Consider the following 27630-nt stretch of genomic DNA (forward strand, 5'->3'; position numbering starts at 1 on the left):
GAAATTCCGCTTCTTCTCCGCAACAGACAGTGCATGCTGCGGAGGGAAAATTCCGCACCACTGCCTATGGTCCGCAGCTGAGTTTTCCGCAACGTCTGAACTAACTTGGCTAAAAATGTATTGAAACAAATGTAAAAAACGGCCGCTGGAGAATTCCACAGCAATTCTGCCACGTTTGAATGTGCCCTAAACGCAGAAAAATGTTCGTCAAGCAATAATATCACAATGTCATTACAGATTGTTTAATCATTATCTCCTGGGCAGGCAGCTGCGTCTACTGTAGACACATGCAAGGAACTTAAAGGCCGCGTTCAGACGCAGTGGAATTCTGCATCAGCCGTTTTTTTACATTTGTTTATATACATTTTTAGGAAACTTAGTTCAGACGTTGCGGAGAATAACTGTGCGGAAATTACACTTCTGTGCAGAATTTCCCCTCCGCGGCATGCACATTATGTTGCGGAAAAGCAGCAGAATTTCACTGCGGATTTCAGCCTTTGCAATGCAAAAACTGAAATCTGTGGCAAGTCCGCTGAGGGGACGACCAGACGTGGCGGAATTGCTCTGGAATTCCGCTGCGGACAGTCCACAGTGGATATCCGCAGCGTACACGTTTCTCCATTGCTTTCCACAGCTTTTTAGTTGGGTTAATTTACACGTTGCGGACAATTTTGCTGCGGAGCATAGGCTGCGGTGCGGAATTTGGTGTCCGCAGCATACACTGACTGTTTCGGACGTGTAGCGGACTTGTTGCGCACTCATTGTGGAATTTCTCCATTGACTTCAATGGCGAGTCAAAATTCCGCAATGAAGTCCGCAGATGTTATGTGTGCTGCGGATGCGTATTGCTTTTACTAACATGACATTTCTTCATTCTGGCTGGACCTATGTGTTTCTAGGTCTACAGCCAGACTGAGGCCCCATGCACACTAATGTAAAAACGCCCGTAATCACGGGCCGTTATTACGGCACGGGCAGGCCCATAGAAGTCAATGGGGCTCCCGTAATAACGGGAGCGTTGTTAGGCGACGTCAGTAAATAGTCATTGTCCAGGGTGCTGAAAGAGTTAAGCGATCGGCAGTAACTGTTTCTGCACCCTGGACAGTGACTACCGATCCCAATATACAGCAACCTGTAAAAAAAATAGAAGTTCATACTTACCGAGAACTCCCTGTTTTTTCCTCCAGTCCGGCCTCCCGGGATGACGTTTCAGTCCAAGTGACGGCTGCAGCCAATCACAGGCCAATCACAGGCTGCAGCGGTCACATGGACTGCCGCGTCATCCGGGGGGGTCGGGCTGGATGCCGAAAGAAGGACGCGTCACCAAGACAACGGCCGGGTAAGTATGAATTTCTTTTACTTTTACTAGGGAAAGTGCTGTCCCTTCTCTCTATCCTGCACTGATAGAGAGAAGGGAAGTACTTCACCTCAATACGCACCGGCCAGTCCGCATCAATTTACTGCACATTTTAGGCAGAGCCACAACAGAATCTGCAACGCAGATTCTGTGTGGCATTGATGCGGACAGTGTATGCAGAACTCCGCCACGTCTGGTCATACCCTAAAGGTGTTATTCCATAAATATATACATGCCCGTGTTTCGCGCAGCACGCACCCATTGAAGTCAATGGGTGCATGCAAATCGCGCGCGGCACCCGGAAGTGCTTCCGTGTGCCGAGCGCGATTTGCACGCACCCATTGACTTCAATGGGTGCGTGCTGCGCAAAACACGGACAAATATAGGACATGTCGTGTGTTTTACGCAGTGGACATACGCTGCGTGAAAATCACTGACAGTCTGAACGGCCCCATTCATTAACATAAGTCCGTGCGACGCGTGTGAAAATCACGCGCGTATCACGGACGTATAACACGTTTGTGTGAATAAGGCCTTATATTTGCTTTGTGGGACAACTCCTTTTAGTCCCAGGCTACAATGAGACTCCTATGATTTCCTATGGAAAAATAAATCCTAAAGGGCTTTTTCCAGAATTGACATTTATCACCTATACACAGGATAGTTGATAAGTGTCTGATCGCTGGGGGCCTCACCAATCGGATTCCTATGGTCACTAGAAAGGGGGTCCAGAGTCCTTCGTTTCTTCTCACTGCACGACTACAGTGAGAACTTTGTATGAGGACGTGCATGTGCGGTGCAGCTCTATTGGGCTATAGGCGACAGCCGAGTACAACGTTCAGCTGCTTCCGTCAGTCCTATAGACATTGAATGGAGACACAGGGCACATGCTTGTCCTACAATCTTCCAGCTAAATTCAAGTTCCTCCTCACTGTGGGGGGTGCAGTAAGGAGGAATGGAGTTTCGGGACCCCCGCTCTAGTGATATTGTGGGTCCCAGCAGTGAGCCCCCCCCCCAGTGATCAGAACCTTATCTGAGGGCATGTTCACACGTGACAGAATTGCTGTGGAATTCCGCTGCGGACTGTCTGTCCATTGGTTTCCACACCTTTTTAGTTATCTTCATGCAGACGTTGCGGACAACTCCGCTGTGGACCATAGGCTGTGGTGCGTAATTTGGTGTCCGCGACATACACTGGCTGTTGCGGACTTGATGCGTACTTGTGGCGTAATTTCTCCATTGACTTCAATGGAGTTGCAAAATTCCGCAATGAAATCCGCAGATGTTATGTGTGTTGCGTTGCGGATTGCTTTCACGAACAGGATATTTCATCATTCTGGCTGGACCTGTGTGTTTCGAGGTCTTTAGCCAGACTGACATGGAATGTTTTAAAAGAGAGCAGGAAGTACTCTTCACCTGAATATGTAACGACTAATCCGCAGCATTTTACTGCACATTTTAGGCAAAGCCGCAACGGAATCTGCAACGCAGATTATGTGCGGCATTGACGCGGACAGTGTCTGTAAAAATACGCCCTAAGGGTATGTTCACATGCTGAGTCAAAAATGTCTGAAAATACGGAGCTGTTTTGAAGGGAAAACAGCTCCTGATTTTCAGACGTTTTTTAAGCCTCTTGCGATTTTTGCGCCATTTTTTACGCCCGTTTTTGGAGCTGTTTTCTATAGAGTCTATGAAAAACGGCTCCAAAAACGTCCCAAGAAGTGACATGCATTTCTTCTTCGCAGGCGTATTTTTACGCGCCGTATTTTGACAGCGACGCGTAAAATTACACCTCGTGGGAACAGAACATCGTAAAACCCATTGCAAGCAATGGGCAGATGTTTGTAGATGTAATGGAGCTGTTTTTTCAGGCGTAATTCGAGGCGTAAAACACCCAAATTACGTCTGAAAACAGTGCGTGTGAACATACCCTTCTGATTCAGATTTTTCTTCCGTTTTTCGGGTGTTTACGACCCCAAAAACGGATGAAAATAGGCCGTGTGAACATACCCTAAGACTTCGGTCGGGACCACACACAGGGTTTTGATGCAGTTTTTGGCTCCGTTTTTTTGAGCCAAACACAGGAGTGGACACCAAAGAATGGAGATACATCAGTCTTTTCTATGCACCTTTTCTTTCCTTCAGATCCACTTCTGGCTTTGGTTAAAAAAAACTGCACCAAAAAACTGCATCAAAACTCTGTGTGTGATTTTACCCTTAGTACAGCATCACAGGTTGGTCTGTAAGATAAAGGGGAGGAAATCTTAAAGGGACCTAAAAACCCATTAACTCTATAAATACAAAACCCAGCAAGACTATACTATGCAGTGTTAGGGCATGACCACACGTGGCGGATTTCCCCCGCAACTGTCCGCATCAATGCCGCACAGAATCTGCGTTGCAGATTCTGCTGCGGATCTGCACAAAATGTGCAGTACATTGATGCGGACTAGCTGCTGCGGACTGCGGGAAAAGTGCTTCCCTTCTCCCTATCAGTGCAGGATAGAGAGAAGGGACAGCACTTTCCCTAGTGAAAGTAAACGATTTTCATACTTACCGGCCGTTGTCTTGGTGACGCGTCCCTCTTTCGGCATCCAGCCCGACCTCCCTGGATGACGCTCCAGTCCATGTGACCGCTGCAGCCTGTGCTTGGCCTGTGATTGGCTGCAGCCGTCACTTACACTGAAACGTCATCCTGGGAGGCCGGACTGGAGACAGACGCAGGGAGTTCTCGGTAAGTATGAACTTATATTTTTTTTTACAGATACATGTATATTGGGATCGGTAGTCACTGTCCCGGGTGCAGAAACAGTTACTGCCGATCGCTTAACTCTTTCAGCACCCTGGACAGTGACTATTTACAGACGTCTCCTAGCAACGCTCCCGTCATTACGGGAGCCCCATTGACTTCCTCAGTCTGGCTGTAGACCTAGAAATACATAGGTCCAGCCAGAATGAAGAAATGTCATGGTAGTAAAACCAATACGCTCCGCAGCACACATAAGATCTGCGGACTTCATTGCGGAATTTTGACTCTCCATTGAAGTCAATGGAGAAATTCCGCCATGAGTCCGCCACTGCTCCGCAACAGACAGAGCATGCTGCGGACACCAAATTCCGCTCCGCAGCCTATGCTCGTCTAAACGAACACTGCTAAATTAAAGTGTAAGTCAATGGACAAACGGCTGTGAACCCAGCCTTAGATTGCTGCACCAGAGAATCCCCCACCTTGGTTCTAGTCTGGTAATATGACCTATAGATTATTTTACAAATATATTATTAGTCCTTATTGCCAAAAGTGTGACCTGTGTGTACAATGAACAGCAGAGATTACAGTGGATCTGCACATGTTCAGTATAGATGGAGGGTAGGTCCCCAGAATCATCTCCCTGGGGGGGGGGGCATGGTGCCCAAGTCATCCAACATTGGTATGATAATACATGAAATTAACATCCATCACATATCCAGAATATGTGATTGAAAATAATCCATTGGGTGTAATAACATTTAGGCTGGGTTCACACGAGCATGTTACGTCCGTAATGGACGGAACGTATTTCGGCCGCTAATCCCGGGGACTGAACACACTGCGGGGAGCCGGGCTCCTAGCATCATAGTTATGTACGACGCTAGGAGTCCCTGCCTCGCTGCAGGACAACTGTCCCGTACTGTAATCATGTTTTCAGTACGGGACAGTAGTTCCACGGAGAGGCAGGGACTCCTAGCTTCGTACATAACTATGATGCTAGGAGCCCGGCTCCCTGCAGTGTGTTCGGTCCGGGACTTCCGGCCGAAATACGTTCCGTCCATTACGGACGTAACATGCTCGTGTGAACCCAGCCTAAAGGTTTACTCAAACCAAAATGTCTACCCTATGTCTTACTGGTTTACCTGTGACGGCTGTTATTTGGTGACTAGTGACATATTCTCACTTTTTTAAGAGCGTTAGGCTATGTAAACTTTTGGAAGCGATTTAAAAAAAATTAAAAAAAATGTCTATCAGTGTATTTGATGCAACTTTATAATGAGTTTTTATTAAAAATATTTTTTATTTTTTGAGATACAGCTGCTTTGTATCCTGTATATAGAGCAGCTGTATCTTACGGCCCCTTGCTCCAGCATTCACTGTGCCGTGAGCGGCTCGGCGCAGGCAGGCGAGATGTAGTGACGTCATTGTGCCTGCCTGTACCGAGTCACTTACAGGCCAGTGCAGAGGAGGAGAAGGAGATAGGTAAGTAATTATGTTATTATTTTCTATAAGGCACATATGGGGGGCATTACACTGGGTATGAGAGGGGGACTGTCTGATATGATGGCAGCTATAGGGGGTATTATACTGTGGGGGCAGCTATGGGGGGTATTATACTGTGGGGGCAGCTATGGTTGAGCATTATACTGTATGGGGCATTATACTGTGTGGAGGGCAGTTATGGGAGCATTATACTGTGTGGGGGCAGCTATGGCGGGCATTTTACTGTGGAGGGGGTCAGCTATGGGGGCATTATACTGTGTGGGAACAGCTATGGGGCATTATACTGTGGGGCAGCTATGGGGCATTATACTGTGGGGCAGCTATGGGGGCATTATACTGTGGGGGCAGCTATGAGGGCATTATACTGTGGGGGCAGCTATGGGGACCATTATACTGTGTGGGGGCAGCTATGGGGGCATTATACTGTGTGGGGGCAGCTATGGGTGACATTATACTGTGTGGGGACAGCTTTGGGGGCATTATACTGTGGGGGCAGCTATAGGGGCATTATAATGTGGGAGCATCTATGGGGGCATTATACTGTTGGGGCAACTATGGGGGCATTATACTGTATGGGGGCAGGCATGAGGGGCATTATACTGTGGGGGCAGCTATGGGGGGCATTATACAGTGGGGGTAGTTATGGGGGCATTATACTGTGTGGAGGCAGCTATGGGGAGCATTATACTGTGTGGTGGCAGCTATGGGGGGCATTATACTGTGTGGTGCAGCTATGGGGGGCATTTATATATATTAACACTGCAGTATAATATATATAACAGACCACTGCATTCCTTTTGCTAGCAAACCCATGTAACGGGTTTTCTATACTAATTAAAATATTTCACACAAGGGACACGAGATTAGAAAGAAAAGACCATCTTTCTTCCGGAAACAGAGCCATTTTTTTTACAGGTTGTGTCTGATATTGCATCTCAGCATCATTCGCTTAAATGAGACTAAGCTGCAACAAACAGACAGATAAGATCAAATCAGTGAATAAATCTAAAGGTAATTATACTAAGAAAGTTATTACATTTGTAATTTTATGTCTTTTTCTATCCCAAAATAACTAATTTTTTAGTGTGTATATATGTGTAATATTTATTTATTTATTTATTGCCAACTTTTGTCCCAGTTTTTGGAACGGTTTCCTTGACGTTCTTACCAACCAGTTTATGGTTAGCTGACGCCCCCTAGTGGCTGTTTTTGTGAACTGCGTCACACTTTCCATGTTTGAGTGAGGTGTGTAATTTTTTTCAGTTATGATAATGTATTCATTATTTTTTCTCTAACACAGATTAAGACATTTGTAGGCATCTATGATTGTCTACATTTTCTCTAGGATTTGTGAATTTATAACTGTAATGACTCCTTTAACTTGTCACCTGTAATCTGTAGTCTTGTCTTTGTGTTTAATATAAAACAATGCCATATTCATATTGTGCTGGTAAACAAACTGAATTTTAATAGTGTTGTTTATTTTTGCTTTTTGGGGGATTCCAAACAGTCATTAGAAATACTGTAACATGACATGCCAAGGACTACCAATAGAGGGCACTGGTGTGTCAATATCCAAATGTTAACCCCATAATTCCGTGACATATTTTGTGTCTTCAAGATTTTTTAATTTTTTTCAACATCACGTTTCAAGAGCCATAATGCTTTTATTTTTCTATCAACATGACCGTATGGGGGCTTGTTTTTTGCGGAACAAGTTGTATTTTTCAATTGCACCATTTTGGGGTACATACATTTATTTTTTTGGGTGAGGAAAAAAATCATGTTCTTTAGTTATGTCATGTGACATACGGTTTTAATAATGTTCTACCTTAATTCTACGGGTCATTAAGATTGCTTACTACCAAATATGTGTATTTTTTTAGAACTTTTGCATGGAAAAAGCATTTTATGAAAAATAAAATAACTTTTTTATTTTTTCGTCGGCGGAACCAGATGAGAGATGCTTTTTTTCTAGTTCTAGTTTTTTTGGCACCATTTTGGGGTGCATAGAGTTTATTGACTTTCACATTTTCTGCTGTGAGGCAGTACTATGATGTGAGACATAACTATGCTTTGAGGCAGTACTATGCTGTGAGGCAGTATTATGATGTGAGGCAGTACTATGATGTGAGACAGTACTATGCTCTGAGATACTACTATGATATGAGGCAGTACTATGCTGTGAGGCAGTACTATGATGTGAGGCAGTATAATTCTGTGAGGCAGTACTATGATGTGAGACATAACTATGCTTTGAGGCAGTACTATGCTGTGAGGCAGTATTAGGGTATGTGCACACACACTAATTACGTCCGTAATTGACGGACGTATTTCGGCCTCAAGTACCGGACCGAACACAGTGCAGGGAGCCGGGCTCCTAGCATCATACTTATGTACGATGCTAGGAGTCCCTGCCTCGCTGCAGGACAACTGTCCCGTACTGTAATCATGTTTTCAGTACGGGACAGTTGTCCTGCAGCGAGGCAGGGACTCCTAGCATCGTACATAAGTATGATGCTAGGAGCCCAGCTCCCTGCACTGTGTTCGGTCCGGTACTTGCGGCCGAAATACGTCCGTCAATTACGGACGTAATTAGTGTGTGTGCACATACCCTTATGATGTGAGGCAGTACTATGCTGTGAGGCAGTACTATGATGTGAGGCAGTACTATGCTGTGAGGCAGTACTATAATGTGAGGCAATACTATGATGTGAGGCAGTACTATGATGTGAGTCAGTACTATGCTCTGAGATACTACTATGATATGAGGCAGTACTATGCTGTGAGGCAGTACTATGATGTGAGGCAGTATAATTCTGTGAGGCAGTACTATGATGTGAGACATAACTATGCTTTGAGGCAGTACTATGCTGTGAGGCAGTATTATGATGTGAGGCAGTACTATGATGTGAGACAGTACTATGCTCTGAGATACTACTATGATATGAGGCAGTACTATGCTGTGAGGCAGTAGTATGATGTGAGGCAGTATAATTCTGTGAGGCAGTACTATGATGTGAGACATAACTATGCTTTGAGGCAGTACTATGCTGTGAGGCAGTATTAGGGTATGTGCACACACACTAATTACGTCCGTAATTGACGGACGTATTTCGGCCTCAAGTACCGGACCGAACACAGTGCAGGGAGCCGGGCTCCTAGCATCATACTTATGTACGATGCTAGGAGTCCCTGCCTCGCTGCAGGACAACTGTCCCGTACTGTAATCATGTTTTCAGTACGGGACAGTTGTCCTGCAGCGAGGCAGGGACTCCTAGCATCGTACATAAGTATGATGCTAGGAGCCCAGCTCCCTGCACTGTGTTCGGTCCGGTACTTGCGGCCGAAATACGTCCGTCAATTACGGACGTAATTAGTGTGTGTGCACATACCCTTATGATGTGAGGCAGTACTATGCTGTGAGGCAGTACTATGATGTGAGGCAGTACTATGCTGTGAGGCAGTACTATAATGTGAGGCAATACTATGATGTGAGGCAGTACTATGATGTGAGTCAGTACTATGCTCTGAGATACTACTATGATATGAGGCAGTACTATGCTGTGAGGCAGTACTATGATGTGAGGCAGTATAATTCTGTGAGGCAGTACTATGATGTGAGACATAACTATGCTTTGAGGCAGTACTATGCTGTGAGGCAGTATTATGATGTGAGGCAGTACTATGATGTGAGACAGTACTATGCTCTGAGATACTACTATGATATGAGGCAGTACTATGCTATGAGGCAGTACTATAATGTGAGGCAGTATAATTCTGTGAGGCAGTACTATGATGTGAGACATAACTATGCTTTGAGGCAGTACTATGCTGTGAGGCAGTATTAGGGTATGTGCACACACACTAATTACGTCCGTAATTGACGGACGTATTTCGGCCGCAAGTACCGGACCGAACACAGTGCAGGGAGCAGGGCTCCTAGCATCATACTTATGTACGATGCTAGGAGTCCCTGCCTCGCTGCAGGACAACTGTCCCGTACTGTAATCATGTTTTCAGTACGGGACAGTTGTCCTGCAGCGAGGCAGGGACTCCTAGCATCGTACATAAGTATGATGCTAGGAGCCCAGCTCCCTGCACTGTGTTCGGTCCGGTACTTGCGGCCGAAATACGTCCGTCAATTACGGACGTAATTAGTGTGTGTGCACATACCCTTATGATGTGAGGCAGTACTATGCTGTGAGGCAGTACTATGATGTGAGGCAGTACTATGCTGTGAGGCAGTACTATAATGTGAGGCAATACTATGATGTGAGGCAGTACTATGATGTGAGTCAGTACTATGCTCTGAGATACTACTATGATATGAGGCAGTACTATGCTGTGAGGCAGTACTATGATGTGAGGCAGTATAATTCTGTGAGGCAGTACTATGATGTGAGACATAACTATGCTTTGAGGCAGTACTATGCTGTGAGGCAGTATTATGATGTGAGGCAGTACTATGATGTGAGACAGTACTATGCTCTGAGATACTACTATGATATGAGGCAGTACTATGCTATGAGGCAGTACTATAATGTGAGGCAGTATAATTCTGTGAGGCAGTACTATGATGTGAGACATAACTATGCTTTGAGGCAGTACTATGCTGTGAGGCAGTATTAGGGTATGTGCACACACACTAATTACGTCCGTAATTGACGGACGTATTTCGGCCGCAAGTACCGGACCGAACACAGTGCAGGGAGCAGGGCTCCTAGCATCATACTTATGTACGATGCTAGGAGTCCCTGCCTCGCTGCAGGACAACTGTCCCGTACTGTAATCATGTTTTCAGTACGGGACAGTTGTCCTGCAGCGAGGCAGGGACTCCTAGCATCGTACATAAGTATGATGCTAGGAGCCCAGCTCCCTGCACTGTGTTCGGTCCGGTACTTGCGGCCGAAATACGTCCGTCAATTACGGACGTAATTAGTGTGTGTGCACATACCCTTATGATGTGAGGCAGTACTATGCTGTGAGGCAGTACTATGATGTGAGGCAGTACTATGCTGTGAGGCAGTACTATAATGTGAGGCAATACTATGATGTGAGGCAGTACTATGATGTGAGTCAGTACTATGCTCTGAGATACTACTATGATATGAGGCAGTACTATGCTGTGAGGCAGTACTATGATGTGAGGCAGTATAATTCTGTGAGGCAGTACTATGATGTGAGACATAACTATGCTTTGAGGCAGTACTATCCTGTGAGGCAGTATTATGATGTGAGGCAGTACTATGCTGTGAGACAGTACTATGATGTGAGGCAGTACTATGATGTGAGGCAGTACTATGCTGTGAGGCAGTACTATGATGTGAGGCAGTATTATGATCTGAGGCAGTACTATGCTGTGAGACAGTACTGTGATGTGAGGCAGTACTATGATGTGAGGCAGTACTTTGCTGTGAGCCAGTACTATAATGTGAGGCAATACTATGATGTGAGGCAGTACTATGCTGTGAGATACTACTAAGCGGTCCATTGGCAGTTCATCAGAGAGCCTTTTAACTGTCCCAGGTCTTTTAAAGTGGCAGTCCAATTTATAAGTAGGGACAGCTCCACCATTAATAATGTCATTCCACTCATATTTATTTTGGAGAAAATGCTTTGTTTGATGCAGCAACATTTTTATGGTAATTTTTCCATACAGAATCCAGATAACACAATACATAGTGAACATGAAACCTCAAGCCAAGGTTTCTATTTTGACCAGGCAACCATGTGCATTGAGTTATCTTACAAGGGGCTTCATTGAATAGTTGGTGAAGTAATGGAATCCGCTATTTTATTCCTATGAATATTAGATCATAAGCTACACGAGTGCCTGCCGGGGTTAATGATTACATTACAGAACATGATGGCCATTGATACAGAATAATAAAATAGCCTTATAATGTCTGGCTATTTCAGTGAAAGGCTTCATGTAATAAAGTATAAATCATATGAGCTATTCTCACATGTATCTATGACGTATCACAGATTATTTTGTTTGAATTTCCCCTTTAAAGAGAAAATCCATACAATATGTAAATTTCCATGGTACAATCTGCACCAACTCAGTCAAAGTGATAATAGACTGAAGAGCTAAATAAGTGACAACCACACGGGGCTCTATTTTATGGAGTTCAGATAAGTTGTCACTTCCCCCATCTAGAAGTGATAGAAAGATCTTATATTTCTTGCAGTAAACCAGGTCCAAAGAGGAACTGGCAACATTAAAGGAGTATTCCAACCACAGACATTTATAACCTATCCACTAGGCAGGCGATAAATGTTAGATTTGTGGATGTCCGACCGCTGTTACCCTCACTGATCACTAGGACTGGGGAACCCAGTCCCGTTTCTCCAGCTGCACAACCATGCGCACAGCCGCACCAATTAAACTGTAAGGCCCCATTCACAACGCGTGAAAGCTCCTGATGTACAAGATAAACGTGTCCATAGGGCTCCATTATCCCGACGGAGACCAAAAGAGTGTCCTTTTGGCCTCCGTCAGGCTGGTATACATTGGTATTTTTTTTTAAGGCTGGAGTAGCGTAGTATATAAACCTACAAAGCACCTCAACAAAAAAGAAAGAGGGGTTCCCTACAAAACAAGTAGTCAACCTATAAGCACAGAAGCACAGGGAACATAGCACTCAAAGAAATATATATAACTCCAAGGTATTGTAAAAAATAGAAATCTTTATTAATGATAGATATCAACAATACATGACATCACAAGAATGAATATATAGAACCTGGATAAAAGAGGTCACATGCGGAGAGCGAAATCAGTAAGGTATAGATGTTAATATACCCAAGGGTTAACAGAACAACCCATCTCAAAGATAGCGTCCCATACACTCCCTCACCACTAATGCATAGAAAATGCTACAATGCAACACGCACAATTGCTAAATGCTACAATGTATAACTATAGGTATGATAAGTTATGCTTGAGAAAATTCCGATTGGACTGAAACGTCGCACTGGTGGGTGAATAAATTCCCATTTACTTTGGAAGTGCTGCCTCGTCTCTATTCTTTCTGTGGATAACTGTGGTGGGACTTTGGATTGTGTCCCTCTGAGGATGGCATCCAGTATTTCATACCTATCTCCAGTGCTGTGACAACTACATTCTTTCTAATGTATGACATCCGTCACAGGTACAGTGGAGGAAATAAGTATTTGATCCCTTGCTGATTTTGTAAGTTTGCTCACCGTCAAAGTCATGAACAGTCTAGAATTTTTAGGCTAGGTTAATTTTACCAGTGAGAGATAGATTATATAAAAAAAGAACTGAAAATAACATAGTCAAAATGATATATATTTATTTGCATTGTGCACAGAGAAATAAGTATTTGATCCCCTACCAACCATTAAGAGTTCAGCCTCCTCCAGACCAGTTACACGCTCCAAATCAACTTGGTGCCTGCATTAAAGACAGCTGTCTTACATGGTCACCTGTATAAAAGACTCCTGTCCACAGACTCAATTAATCAGTCTGACTCTAACCTCTACAACATGGGCAAGACCAAAGAGCTTTCTAAGGATGTCAGGGACAAGATCATAGACCTGCACAAGGCTGGAATGGGCTACAAAACCATAAGTAAGACGCTGGGTGAGAAGGAGACAACTGTTGGTGCAATAGTAAGAAAATGGAAGACATACAAAATGACTGTCAATCGACATCGATCTGGGGCTCCATGCAAAATCTCACCTCGTGGGGTATCCTTGATCCTGAGGAAGGTTAGAGCTCAGCCGAAAACTACACGGGGGGAACTTGTTAATGATCTCAAGGCCGCTGCGACCACAGTCACCAAGAAAACCATTGGTAACACATTACGCCGTAATGGATTAAAATCCTGCAGTGCCCGCAAGGTCCCCCTGCTCAAGAAGGCACATGTACAGGCCCGTCTGAAGTTTGCAAATGAACATCTGGATGATTCTGAGAGTGATTGGGAGAAGGTGCTGTGGTCAGATGAGACTTAAATTGAGCTCTTTGGCATTAACTCAACTCGCCGTGTTTGGAGGAAGAGAAATGCTGCCTATGACCCAAAGAACACCGTCCCCACTGTCAAGCATGGAGGTGGAAACATTATGTTTTGGGGGTGTTTCTCTGCTAAGGGCACAGGACTACTTCACCGCATCAATGGGAGAATGGATGGAGCCATGTACCGTCAAATCCTGAGTGACAACGGCCTTCCCTCCACCAGGACATTAAAAATGGCTCGTGGCTGGGTTTTCTAGCACGACAATGACTCAAAACTTACAGCCAAGGCAACAAAGGAGTGGCTCAAAAAGAAGCACATTAAGGTCATGGAGTGGCCTAGCCAGTCTCCAGACCTTAATCCCATCGAAAACTTATGGAGAGAGCTGAAGATCCGAGTTGCCAAGCGACAGCCTCGAAATCTTAATGATTTACAGATGATCTGCAAAGAGGAGTGGGCCAAAATTCCATCTAACATGTGTGCAAACCTCATCATCAACTACAAAAAACGTCTGACTGCTGTGCTTGCCAACAAGGGTTTTGCCACCAAGTATTAAGTCTTGTTTGCCAAAGGGATCAAATACTTATTTCTCTGTGCACAACGCAAATAAATATATATATAATTTCGACAATGTGATTTTCTGTTTTTTTTTTAAATATAATCTATCTCTCACTGGTAAAATTAACCTAGCCTAAAAATTCTAGACTGTTCATGTCTTTGACAGTGGGCAAACTTACAAAATCAGCAAGGGATCAAATACTTATTTCCTTCACTGTATATGCTAAACATATATCTCGAGGAGCTCCCGACATCACTGTCTATATATGGAGAGTGAAGTCAGGAGCTTCGACAGCATTGGAGCCCCTGGGCAGAGCACTGGCTCTGTCCATGCACTCCAGCCCCCAGAAAAATCCTGAAGTCACTGTCCATATATGGACAGTAACATTAGGAGCAGTGCTGGAGTCCCCGGGCAGAGCATCAGCTGAGTCTCTGCTCGGGGACTCCAGCACTCCTCCTGATGTCAATGTCCAGAAACAGACAGTGACTTCAGGAGTTTTGCCAGGGCTGTATGCCATACAGTGGGATGAGTTTGGGCCTTTTGTCAAAGGCATACGTTGGGGGTCTTCCCGACGTATACCTCCAACGGAAGCCCCTAACGTGTTGTGAATAAGGCCTGAGGGAGTGATGGAGAGACGAGCACTGTGTTTAGCTGTTTTTGTCACTCCCATAGATTTTAAAAAGAGCTTCAGCATGCACCCCCACCAATCTAATATTTATAACCTGGATAGGTAAAATGTTTGTGGCTCGAATACCCCTTTAAAAGGGTTGGTCCAATTTCAGCAAATTAATGTTATTTTTTGTATAATTAAAAGTTACACAATTTTCCAATATACTTTCTGTATTAATACCTCACAATTTCAAAGATCTCTGCTTGTTATTATTCAGTAGAAACATTCATTGTCCATGGTCATGTGATGGACACACAGGTGCACAGCTCGTTACATGGTCATGTGATGGACACACCGGTGCTGGGATCATTAGAAGACACACCTACACATACTGTATCTATAACGATCCAAACACCTGTGTGTCCATCACATGACCATTTAACGAGCCCTGCACCTGTGTATCCATCACATGACCATGTAACGATCCCAGCATTTGTGTGTCCATCACATGACCATGTAACGGTCCCAGCACCTGTGTGTCCATCACATGACCATGTAACAATCCCAGCAGCTGTGTGTTCACCACATGACCATGTAACGATCCCAGCACCTGTGTGTTCAACACATGACCATGTAACGGTTCCTGCACCTGTGTGTCCATCACATGGACATGTAACAATCCCAGCACCTGTGTGTCCATCACAAGACCATGTAACGGTCTCAGCATTTGTGTGTCCATCACATGACCATGTAATGATCCCAGCACCTGTGTGTTCATCACATTACCATGTAACGATCCCAGCACCTGTGTGTCTATCACATGACCATTTAACGAGCCCCGCACCTGTGTATGCATCACATGACCATGTAACTATCCCAGCACCTGTGTGTCCATCACATGACCATGTAACGGTCCCAGCACCTGTGTGTCCATGACATGACCATTAAACGATCCCAGCACCTGTGTGTTTATCATATGACCATGTAACGGTCCCAGCACCTGTGTGTCCATGACATGACCATGTAACGATCCCAGCACCTGTGTTTCCATCACATGACCATTTAACGAGCCCCGCACCTGTGTATGCATCACATGACCATGTAACTATCCCAGCACCTATGTGTCCATCACATGACCATGTAACGGTCCCAGCACCTGTGTGTCCATGACATGACCATTAAACGATCCCAGCACCTGTGTGTTTATCATATGACCATGTAACGGTCCCAGCACCTGTGTGTCCATGACATGACCATGTAACGATCCCAGCACCTGTGTTTCCATCACATGACCATTTAACGAGCTCTGCACCTGTGTGTCCATCACATGACCATGTAACAATCCCAGCAGCTGTGTGTTCATCACATGACCATGTAATGATCCCAGCACCTGTGTGTCCATCACATGACCATGTAACTATCCCAGCACCTGTGTGTCCATCACATGATCATGTAACGGTCCCAGCACCTGTGTGTTCATGACATGACCATTTAACGATCCGAGCACCTGTGTGTCCATCACATGACCATGTAACGGTCCCAGCACCTGTGTGTTTATCATATGACCATGTAACGGTCCCAGCACCCGTGTGTCCATGACATGACCATGTAACGATCCCAGCACCTGTGTTTCCATCACATGACCATTTAACGAGCTCTGCACCTGTGTGTCCATCACATGACCATGTAACAATCCCAGCAGCTGTGTGTTCATCACATGACCATGTAACGATCCCAGCACCTGTGTGTTCATCACATGACCATGTAACGGTTCCTGCACCTGTGTGTCCATCAAATGGACATGTAACGATCTCAGCACCTGTGTGTCCATCACAAGACCATGTAACGGTCCCAGCATTTGTGTGTCCATCACATGACCATGTAATGATCCCAGCACCTGTGTGTTCATCACATTACCATGTAACGGTCCCAGCCCCTGTGTGTCCATCACAGGACCATGTAATGATCCCAGCACCTGTATGTCCATCACATGACCATGTAACGGTCCCTGCACCTGTGTGTCCATCACATGACCATGTAACGGTCACAGCACCTGTGTGTCCATGACATGACCATGTAACGATCCCAGCACCAGTGTGTCCATCACATGACCATGTAACAATCCCAGCACCTGTGTGTTCATCACATGACCATGTAACGGTCCCAGCACCTGTGTGTCCATGACATGACCGTGTAACTATCCCAGCACTTGTGTGTCCATCACATGACCATTTAACGAGCTCTACACCTGGGTATCAATCACATGACCATGTAACGATCCCATCACCTGTGTGTCCATTAAATGACCATGTAACGATCCCAGCACCTGTGTGTCCATCACATGACCATGTAACGGTCCCAGCACCTGTGTGTCCATCACATGACCATGTAACCATCCCAGCACCTGTGTGTCCATCACATGACCATGTAACGGTCCCAGCACCTGTGTGTCCATGACATGACCATGTAATGATCCCAGCACCTGTGTGTCCATCACATGACCATGTAAGGGTCCCAGCACCTGTGTGTCCATGACATGACCATGTAATGATCCCAGCACCTGTGTGTCCATCACATGACCATGTAACGATCCAAGCACCTGTGTGTCCATCATATGACCATGTAACGATCCCAGCACCTGTGTGTCCATCACATGACCAGGATAGAATTGTATACACTGAAAGCAAACAATGAATGTTCCTGCTGAATAACAACAAGCAGAGATCTTGAATACCGTGAGGAATTAATACAGAAAGTGTAATGTAAAATTATATAACTTTTAATTATACAAAAAATAACATTAATTTGCTGAAACCGGACAACAACTTTAAGGAGAAAGTTTTATGGGACATATATATATGAATTGTTGATTGCATCCATGCAGAAGTGCATTATGGGTGGCATTGCTGTATAAGTTTCCACCTTGTCCCTTTAATTGACAGTGTTTCTCCTACAATCCTGATGTTTTGGCCAAGTAGTTTAGGGTTGCCTGTTGTGTGCGGCTCGGAGGGATCTGCTGCTGCTTATTTGCTCTGCATACAAATCCTGCTCTACATTATTTGTCTTTTCAGTCACCCACAGCCTTGAGAATGGGCCTTAATCTCCAGCTCAGCATCTGAAATAATGAAGTGAAGGTTTTTCTCTTTGTTAATGAGTGTGTCCAGCATCTGACTCACACCCTGTGCCAGTCAACTCGCCCCATTCTCACTGCGCCGCTATCAGGGTCAGCTCTTGTTTATACAGTCACTGTATTTACCTTTGTGCTCTGGGGGTCTAGTGGGATATAAACTACGTAGATCAAAAATTCCTGAGCTGACTTTGAACTTCAAAGACGTGCGGCAAATGGCTCTAATGACGGAAATAAACGGATGATGGAAGGCGAGCCAGCTGCACTGAGTTATGATAATAAATGAGAGACTCAGATATGAGATTTATAGCAATTAGATTGCCGCTTGCTGTCGGTTTGATCTGTGCGTTTGAAGTTGAATTGTAATTAATCTCATTTGTGAAAATATGCAGGAGATATTGGAAACCATGATGCGGCCGTTTCATTCACAATAGCCATAGACTCAACGATAATTCTGCTGACCAATATTGAGCAATTGTGAGGCCTCATGCACATGACTATACAAGTCCTAAGTTATACAGAACCATAATACTGAACCCATAGAAGTCTACAGAGCCATACTTCATACAAAGGTATTGTAATGGCGGGGTAGGGAGACAGACAGGTGAGCCCTAATCTACCCGCCACTCAGTCCCTGCCTACTTGCAACGGCCCGTCCTAAGCGATGGCGTACAACTAGGCGACGGTCCCTACGCTCACTAATTGCACGACAGACAAACAGACAAGGGTAACAGTAGCTAAGGGAAATGGGGCTGTTGCCCACGGCAACCCCGTGAGCAACAAGAGTAGTGAACGAGCCGAGTCAAACCAGGAGTGGACGAGGTACAAAACGCAGAGCAGGAGAATAGTCAGTCAAGCCAGGGTCAATATGAAGCAGAAGACAAATAGTAAGCAGCAGGGCCAGGAAACAGACTGAAAAAATCACAGGCAAAGGAGGAGCAGGAAGTGAAGGTATAAATAGACAGAGGGCGGGAGCTAGCTCCGTCTGGCCAGGCTGTGATAGGCTCTCCCACTCCTCAGCCTCCCAGGCTGATTGGTGGAAGAAGGGGTCACTTGACCAGACTTAGGAGGAGGTGCAGAGTGAGTAACCACGGGCGTCGACACAGAAGCTGTGTCAGGCAGATCCTTTACAGATATACAATGGTTTTTTTCTAGATTCCATATAGCATTGTCACATTCTCCATCAGGTGTCATATTATAGATAAATTCTTCTAGTGTGAATAACTCGGTATTATGGTGCTGCATGGAGGCATCATATGGTGCTATATGGAGTGCTTGCAGTTTTGTAGTTGTTACGATCCAAGGGTATGTGGACCCACTAGGCCGCTCTGCCGAAGCGGAGAGGCAGCTGACCAACTCACAGTCTACACACAAAGTCTATGGTAGGAGTGTAGCACGCGGGTACCTGGGATAGTCGGATGGCGGCATGGGCTCTGGCACAGATGGGGCTGGAGGTGGTGGGTTGCACAAGACGTGGCGGATGGTATCCAGATGGACAGGCGACAGCCGACGTGGAGAATTCCAGCAGGCAAGGCAAGGTACGGCTCAGGTACTATATAGACTCAGAACAAGGCACAGCACAGGATACAGAATATAGGAGGCAGGACAGGGGAAAACTGGGAGCAAGAAAACACTAAGGGACCGTTTGCAATACAGACATGGGAAAACTACAACAACACTCAGGCAGGGAGTGGAAGGGCAGAGCCCTTCTTATAGTCCAGGATGGGCAGGGGTTGAATAGGGAACTTTAAACATGTGCGTGCACTGGCCCTTTAAGGCCGGGACCGCGCACGCGCGCCTTATCAGTGAGAGCAGGACCAGCCGGTCGCGAGTGCTGGCGTCTCCTAGGAGGGAGACACTGGCAGGAAGACAACGGACTGTGGCCGCGGGCGTCGCCAGATAAGGAACGGCGGCGGTCCGTGACTACGGCCGTGACCGTAGTATAGTACTGTAGGGACTCCGTGTGCCATCATGTAGGCTTGGTGCATACGGCGTGCCATGTGCATGATGTGCATATCTAGTAAACTATTACGCTACTAAGAAGGCACTTTTACGTATGGTTATTCTTACACTATATAACAGTACGCCATGTGGGATGAGGGACCCACATTAGGTACCGCACAAGGCACCATTTAAGATAAGGCCAGCCATGCTTGTATCAGTAATACAGACAAACAGCCCTTTTAGGGTGTCATATAAGGGTTCCCCTCCTTAGAGCTTCCTTCTATTAGCTAGAGCGGAGAGCCACTAAGAAAGAGAAATTCTGCCCTGCCATGTTTTACATGGTCACGGATTGATTTGAAAGCGTTACTACTACATTTTCCCTGTATTGGCCACTTTCTACACTCTCTAAATTTTATGCAGTAGTATATGGGGGGGGGGGGGTACAGAGGTTGCAGTCACATCTAGACCCTTTGCCACATTAGAGAAATAAAGTAACATAAATGGCAACATCCTCACATAATAAACACCCCAACAATTGCAGTGGTAAAGTTCCCTCCACTACCTCCCAGGCGCCCCGTGTGTGAACCTTTAAGGCTATGTACACCTTTGAAATTATAATTTTTTTAAAATAAAATCTATAAGGGCATGACCACACGTGGCGGATTTCCTCCGCAACTGTCCGCATCAATGCCGCACAGAATCTGCGTTGCAGATTCTGCTGCGGATCTGCACAAAATGTGCAGTACATTGATGCGGACTAGCTGCTGCGGACTGCGGGAAAAGTGCTTCCCTTCTCCCTATCAGTGCAGGATAGAGAGAAGGGACAGCACTTTCCCTAGTGAAAGTAAACGATTTTCATACTTACCGGCCGTTGTCTTGGTGACGCGTCCCTCTTTCGGCATCCAGCCCGACCTCCCTGGATGACGCGCCAGTCCATGTGACCGCTGCAGCCTGTGCTTGGCCTGTGATTGGCTGCAGCCGTCACTTACACTGAAACGTCATCCTGGGAGGCCGGACTGGAGACAGACGCAGGGAGTTCTCGGTAAGTATGAACTTATAAGTTTTTTTACAGATACATGTATATTGGGATCGGTAGTCACTGTCCCGGGTGCAGAAACAGTTACTGCCGATCGCTTAACTCTTTCAGCACCCTGGACAGTGACTATTTACAGACGTCTCCTAGCAACGCTCCCGTCATTACGGGAGCCCCATTGACTTCCTCAGTCTGGCTGTAGACCTAGAAATACATAGGTCCAGCCAGAATGAAGAAATGTCATGGTAGTAAAACCAATACGCTCCGCAGCACACATAATATCTGCGGACTTCATTGCGGAATTTTGACTCTCCATTGAAGTCAATGGAGAAATTCCGCCATGAGTCCGCCACTGCTCCGCAACAGACAGAGCATGCTGCGGACACCAAATTCCGCTCCGCAGCCTATGCTCCGCAGCGGAAATGTACGCATCGTCTAAACGAACACTGCTAAATTAAAGTGAAAGTCAATGGAGAAACGGCTCCGCTGCGGATTAACGCTGCGGAGTGTCCGCAGCGGAATTTAAGTGAAATTCCGCCACGTGTGAACCCGCCCTAAGTGTTCTTGGTGCAACTTTCTAAATACTTTTTTATGAAACATTTTTTATTTTTTTTTTAAATACAGCTGCTTTGTATCCTGCATACAGAGCCAGATGTATCTTGCGCTGAGACCTGTATCCGTTAGGTTAGCGGGACTGACAGGTTCCGTGACAGCGGGTCGGATCCACCTGATATCGCACACATCTACGTTATGAACTTAGATGTGATCGGTAACAGCTCGATCCTGTGTCAGAGACAGGCAAAACCCGCTGACCCTGAACCCGTCAGTCCCGCTGACCTGACGGATTCAGGTTTCAGCGCTAAATACAGTTGCTCTGTATACAGGATACAAAGCAGCTGTATCTCAAAAAGTAAAAATAATTTTTAATAAAAAGTATTTTTCGAAAGTTGCACCAATCACACTAATAGACATTTTTATTTAAAAAAACCGAAAAAAAACAAAACTATTTTAAAGGTGTACATAAGCCTTTAATAATGTTTACATGAGAAAAAAACAAACTTGTCTCTGGCTTTCCCAGATTTGTTGCATAGTAGCCGGGCCGTGTGTGTGTGTGTTGCTCAGGAAGTTTGTACAGAGACCAAAGGCTAATTGTTAGCGAAAGAGTCCGGAACTTGCGTTACTTTGTGACTATAGCAACACCCCGTGCTCTCTGTTGTGCCAATCACTGACTATTGTGAATTCCTTAAGAAACAGGTAGACCTTAAAATATCATTGTACGTTTCTCTGTATCAGCTGCTTCCATGGCAGAACCTGCTGTGTCCCCAAGGAAAGAAAAATTATGTTTCTTAAGTCGCTTTGCACCATCTCCCTCCTTAGCCGAACTACAGATGAGGGAGAAGAGGTTTGTTCTGGACAGTGTAGCTGTTGAAAGTATTTCAAAGGATTACAGCGTCTCCTTACCAAAGCTCGGCTCTGTTATACCTCCTTACAATGCTCAAAAGGACCGCCATGTTCACCGTTATTTCCACAGTAGACCTGTACCACCACTGCTGAGGAGGACGGGACAGGTCAGTACATGCAATTCCCTCTATTTGTGGACAAGTCTCTTTGGTGGTTACAATTGATGTGCAGGACATGGGCCAAGGGGGCAAATGAAATGTAAAACTTCTTGAAACTTCCTCCTGGTTTATATGATGGCTTTAGCTTTGTGGTGTTATTTATGCACTGTATGGCAGTATTATGTGGAGTCGGTAGGCTATTATTTGGCGCTGTGTGATGGCAGTATATAGGCACAGTATGGCACTATATTTGGGCAGTATTATAGCAGTATTCTCTCTCTTTACCGCCTGCAGTCTGAATGTGGCACACACACACACGTTTTGCCCAGAGACCTTGATTCAGCCCTGTTGGTAAAACCATCCATGGAATACAACATCGGGTGAAGGTAACCAGAACACATGTTATAACACACATCTCCTCCCGTTTTTTAATTGCTACGGAAGCATCCTTCACCTGCACCCCATTCACTTGTAAACATTTGCCTTTCTCATGTGATATAAACACTAATGTCCAACTGTTTAATGCCTCATGTTATGTGCAGAAATGTTGGCGCATGTTCTCCAGCTCATATGCTCTAAACACTATCCAGGCAAGAAATATACAAACTATCAGCTGCATCGCTGGCTGACCCATCAATGCAGCACTAAAAGCCGGGGGGCATTGCTAGGGTCATAAAAGATCATGGGCACAAGCACCAAGACGTTTGTTTTCCACCTCCCTCCCATACAGTGGCTAAGTAAACAGTATCACACATGATAGGATTTGATACACGGCTCAGCAGACAGTATCACACATGATCAGATTAGATACAGTAGCTCAACAGACAGTATCAAACATGATAGGATTTGATACACGGCTCAGCAGACAATATCACACATGATAGGATTAGATACAGTAGCTCAGCAGACAGTATCACACAGTAGGCTTAGATACAGAGCAACAGCAGACAGTATCACACGTGAAAGGTTTACATACAGTGCCCCAGCACGTAATATTACACATAATAGGCTTAGATACATCAGCTCCGCAGACAGAATCACACATGATAGGCTTAGATACAGGGCCCCAACAGTCAGTATCAGATGTGATAGGCTTAGATACAGGGCCCCAGCAGTCATTATCACATGTGATAGACTTAGATACAAGGCCCTAGCAGGCAGTATCACACATGAAAGGCTTAGATACAGGGCCCCGGCATACAGTATCACACGTGATAGGGTCAGATACAGGGCCCCAGTAGTTAGTATCACACATATATACTAAGATACAGGGCCCCAGCATACAGATATTCACATTACTGTCTGTAAAGGGTCTTACCACCCTCCAGAAATATATGTACTGTCCTTTCTAGGGGCTTGCTTAGCTATAGGGGCTGCAGAGATAAAAGTCAAACCGGGCCCTGATGCCTGAGAGGGCCCAAAGGTACCACTGACACAAAAGAAGACGCCAGTATTATAAATGGCACAGTGTGGGAGGGGGGGGGGGTAAGGTCTCACAGATCTTGCATTAGGGCCCATGAACTTCATGTTACTCTTCTGGATCTTTCCTACGACACATTTTTTCCATTTTGGTTTTACAGTCACATGGAGGGACATCTACGCTTGGTGATCTCGCTGACCGTTTCCAGCACCAGGGTGCAGCTGCTCTTTATCTAGTAACCAGAAACAGCTCGGGGTCAGGTACAGTAATATATCTCCGGTCTGCAGTATGACTACAACATTATTTCTGGGAATTCTTTTTATTTGCTTGGGTTTTTTGTTCTTACATTTTTTTTTTTTTTTTAGCTGGGGGCATTTTCCTTACTCCTCTGCCTTTTTATTTAACTTTTTTCATTTATGTTATTCTTATTCTATTCTTATTCTTGTGTTTCTCCACTGGGCCTTAGAGCAATGATCAGTGCCTACCTGCAAGTGCAGACCACTGGGGCTACACTTTGGCTCTGTTCACACGGAGGAATTTGCAGGCAGAAAAAAATCTGCCTCAAAATTCCTTCAAGAATTTTGAGGCAGATTTTGACCTGCCTGCACTTTCTTGCCGTGTTTTCGTTGCATTTTTCGTCCACGGCCATTGAGCGCTGCAGGCAAAAAACTCAGCAAAAAAACTCTTTCTCTGCCTTCCATTGATTTCAATAGGTAGTCAGAGGCGGAACCGCGGCAAGAGAGAGCATGTTAAAAGCCGCCGCGGAAAAAAACGCCTCCGCCTCCCATTGAAATCAATCTGAGGCAGTTTCGGATCTTTTTTGGCGCTGATTCCGACGCGGTTTCCCCGTCAAAATCAGTGTTAAAGCAACCGTGTGAACTGGGCCTTAGACTTTTTACGCTCACAAAAACAATTTTCTTAGAATTTGCTTTCCATAGGAATGCATTGAGTACCTTGAAAACTCTCTTTAAAATGGCTCCAGTCAAGCAAATCACTAGTGATTTTGTTTTCTTCAGATTTTTAAGCAATTTAAAAAAGTAGAAGCAACTTTTTTCCTCCATAGAGTAATATAAAAATCGATTGGAAATCTCTTGAAAACGGCTTGTTTTTTGGGTTACCCTATACAAAAAAAAAAAGTCTTACTACAAAAAGTCTGTATGTAGCCCCAGCCTAAGGCTGGGTTCACACGTGGCGGAATTTCACTTGAATTCCGCTGCGGACACTCCGCAGCGTTAATCCGCAGCGGAGCCGTTTCTCCATTGACTTCCACTTCTATTTAGAAGTGTTCGTTTAGACGATGCTTAAAATTCCGCTGCGGAGCATAGGCTGCGGTGCGGAATTTGGTGTCCGCAGCATGCAAGGGATGTTGCGGAGCAGTGGCGGACTGGTTGCGGACTCATGGCGGAATTTCTCCATTGACTTCAATGGAGATTCTAAGTTCCGCAATGAAGTCCGCAGCTGTCATGCACATGTTATGTGTGCTGCGGATGCGTCTTGCTTTTTTGACATGACATTTCTTCATTCTGGCTGGACCTATGTATTTCTAGGTCTACAGCCAGACTGAGGAAGTCAATGGGGCTCCCGTAATTACGGGAGCGTTGCTAGGAGACGTCAGTAAATAGTCACTGTCCAGGGTGCTGAAAGAGTTAAGCGAACGGCAGTAACTGTTTCTGCACCCTGGACAGTGACTACCGATCCCAATATACAGCAACCTGTAAAAAAAATAGAAGTTCATACTTACCGAGAACTCCCTGCTTCTGTCTCCAGTCCGGCTTCCCAGGATGACGTTTCAGTCTAAGTGACGGCTGCAGCCAATCACAGGCTGCAGCGGTCACATGGACTGCCGCGTCATCCAGGGAGGTAGGGCTGGATGCCGAAAGAGGGACGCGTCACCAAGACAACGGCCGGTAAGTATGAAATTCGTTTACTTTCACTAGGGAAAGTGCTGTCCCTTCTCTCTATCCTGCACTGATAGAGAGAAGGGAAGCACTTTTACCGCAGTCCGCAGCAGCTAGTCCGCATCAATTTACTGCACATTTTGGGCAGATCCGCCGCAGAATCTGCAACGCAGATTCTGTGCGGCATTGATGCGGACAGTTGCGGAGGAAATCCGCCACGTGTGGGCATGCCCTAATAGTGATCTGATGCTTTCAGCTTTGCAAATTTCGGCAGTCAAGCGGCCTGGTCTCTGAGTAATCCGTCTGTCACTGGTGCAGTCTATAGCTGTGTCACCTGTGATTACATTGTGTCATCAGTATTCATGTCATGTCCTAGGTCATTCTGCAGAACACACCAGGGGTCATGGCTTGTTTTTATCTTCTACCAAGTCAGTGATTGGCTACAATGGACTCTATGGCTACCGACGAAACACCCCATCTCTCAGAAGGATGCCCTCTCCATTTGGAATCGTTACCAAGTCAGCAATTTATTAATTTATATCTATTTTTATATATATATATATATATATATATATATATATATATATATATCTTTATTCCTATTATGATATGTAGAGGGCAGGTTTTATATGTAGTTCCACTAATACAATATTGCAACATAGAAATCTATTCACAAAAGAACATTTAATGTCTATCTGCAATTGTATTTACGATTTTTCATGATGTTGAGAACATAAAATTTCATGTCTCAAATAATAAAATTCACATACAAAAGTCCCTTCTTTTAATATTTTGTGGTAATTCATTGGCTGCAGTGACATTTCTTTACTGATCTAGTCGGACGTTATTACTAATGTAACTTGTATAGGGTGATGATCTGGACATTGCAATATGGGAACTGCCAAAAACAACACTGTCAGAGCCATCAGTATTTGGGGAATTAAGTGACACGGTGCATTGATAAGTATGAACACTTTCTGATCGCTATGTTTTCTGAGGTGCACGTATCATAGCGAGATGAATGCTTCAGTTTAATAATTATAATGTCAATATGAAAGAGAGCGATGGAGATAGAGGTAATAGAAATTGAAGGGTTTCTTAGAGGTTGAAGAGTTATTTAGTACATATTGGCAACATATTTATGGCTACAGATACAAAAACATAATGATACCTGTCATGCCACAGATTTAAAAAGGCTTTGCCATCATATAAAGTGATGGGATATCACCAAGGTATGCCATCACTTTCTGATCGGTGGGGGTAGGATTCATATGCATGGGGCTGTACTGTGGTACCCTGCACAGCAGCTGCAGAGATCCAAACCTCCTCTGGCATAAACATCCGTAAAAGAAATGTGCGGCGGGATTTCATGGCATGGGTTTCCATAGCTGAGCAGCTGCATGCCAGCCGTACATCACCAAGCACAATGCCAAGCGTCGGATGGAGGGGTGTAAAGCACCGGCCACTGGACTCTGGAGCAGTGGAAACGTGTTCTGTGGAGTGATGAATCATCTTCTCTATCTGACAGTCTGATGGATGAGTCTGGGTTTGGTGATTGCCAGGAGAAAGTTACCTGCCTGACTGCATTGTGCCAGCTGTAAAATTTAGTGGAGGAGGATAATGCTATGGGGTTGTTTTTCAGGGGTTGCCTAGGTCTCTTACTTCCAGTGAAGGGAAATCTTAATGCTTCAATACACCAAGACATTTTGGACAATTGTAGCTTCCAACTTTGTGGGAACAGTTTGGGATTCGGCTCTTTTCTCTTCCAGCATGACTGCGCCCCAGTGCACTAGGTCCATAAAGACATGGCTGGTTGGTTGGTTGGTTGGTTGGGTGAGTTTGGTGTGGAAGAACTTGACTGAGTTTGGTGTGAACAGACTCCTGAC

General features: G+C 45.2%; 1 protein-coding gene across 1 annotated transcript; it reads left to right on the top strand.

The window, feature by feature from the left end:
- Window positions 1-22105: 22105 nt before the first annotated feature.
- SPMAP1 (sperm microtubule associated protein 1) lies at window positions 22106-26468 on the top strand. Its single transcript, XM_075828727.1, has 3 exons — window positions 22106-22435; window positions 24007-24106; window positions 26121-26468. The coding sequence occupies exons 1-3, from the start codon at window positions 22169-22171 to the stop codon at window positions 26276-26278; spliced, it is 525 nt and encodes a 174-aa protein (XP_075684842.1). The 5' UTR covers window positions 22106-22168; the 3' UTR covers window positions 26279-26468.
- The last annotated feature ends 1162 nt before the right edge of the window (window positions 26469-27630 follow it).

This window comes from Rhinoderma darwinii, chromosome 5 (assembly GCF_050947455.1).
Source record: "Rhinoderma darwinii isolate aRhiDar2 chromosome 5, aRhiDar2.hap1, whole genome shotgun sequence".
Classification (NCBI taxonomy): domain Eukaryota; kingdom Metazoa; phylum Chordata; class Amphibia; order Anura; family Rhinodermatidae; genus Rhinoderma; species Rhinoderma darwinii.

Bases quoted from the DNA above. Each gene is read 5' to 3' on its own strand.
- SPMAP1 (XM_075828727.1), top strand. From the start codon at position 22,169: ATGGCAGAACCTGCTGTGTCCCCAAGGAAAGAAAAATTATGTTTCTTA. The intron at 22,436-24,006 runs GTCAGTACATGC...TTGGTTTTACAG, and splicing joins TGCTGAGGAGGACGGGACAG to TCACATGGAGGGACATCTAC. The intron at 24,107-26,120 runs GTACAGTAATAT...GTCATGTCCTAG, and splicing joins CAGAAACAGCTCGGGGTCAG to GTCATTCTGCAGAACACACC.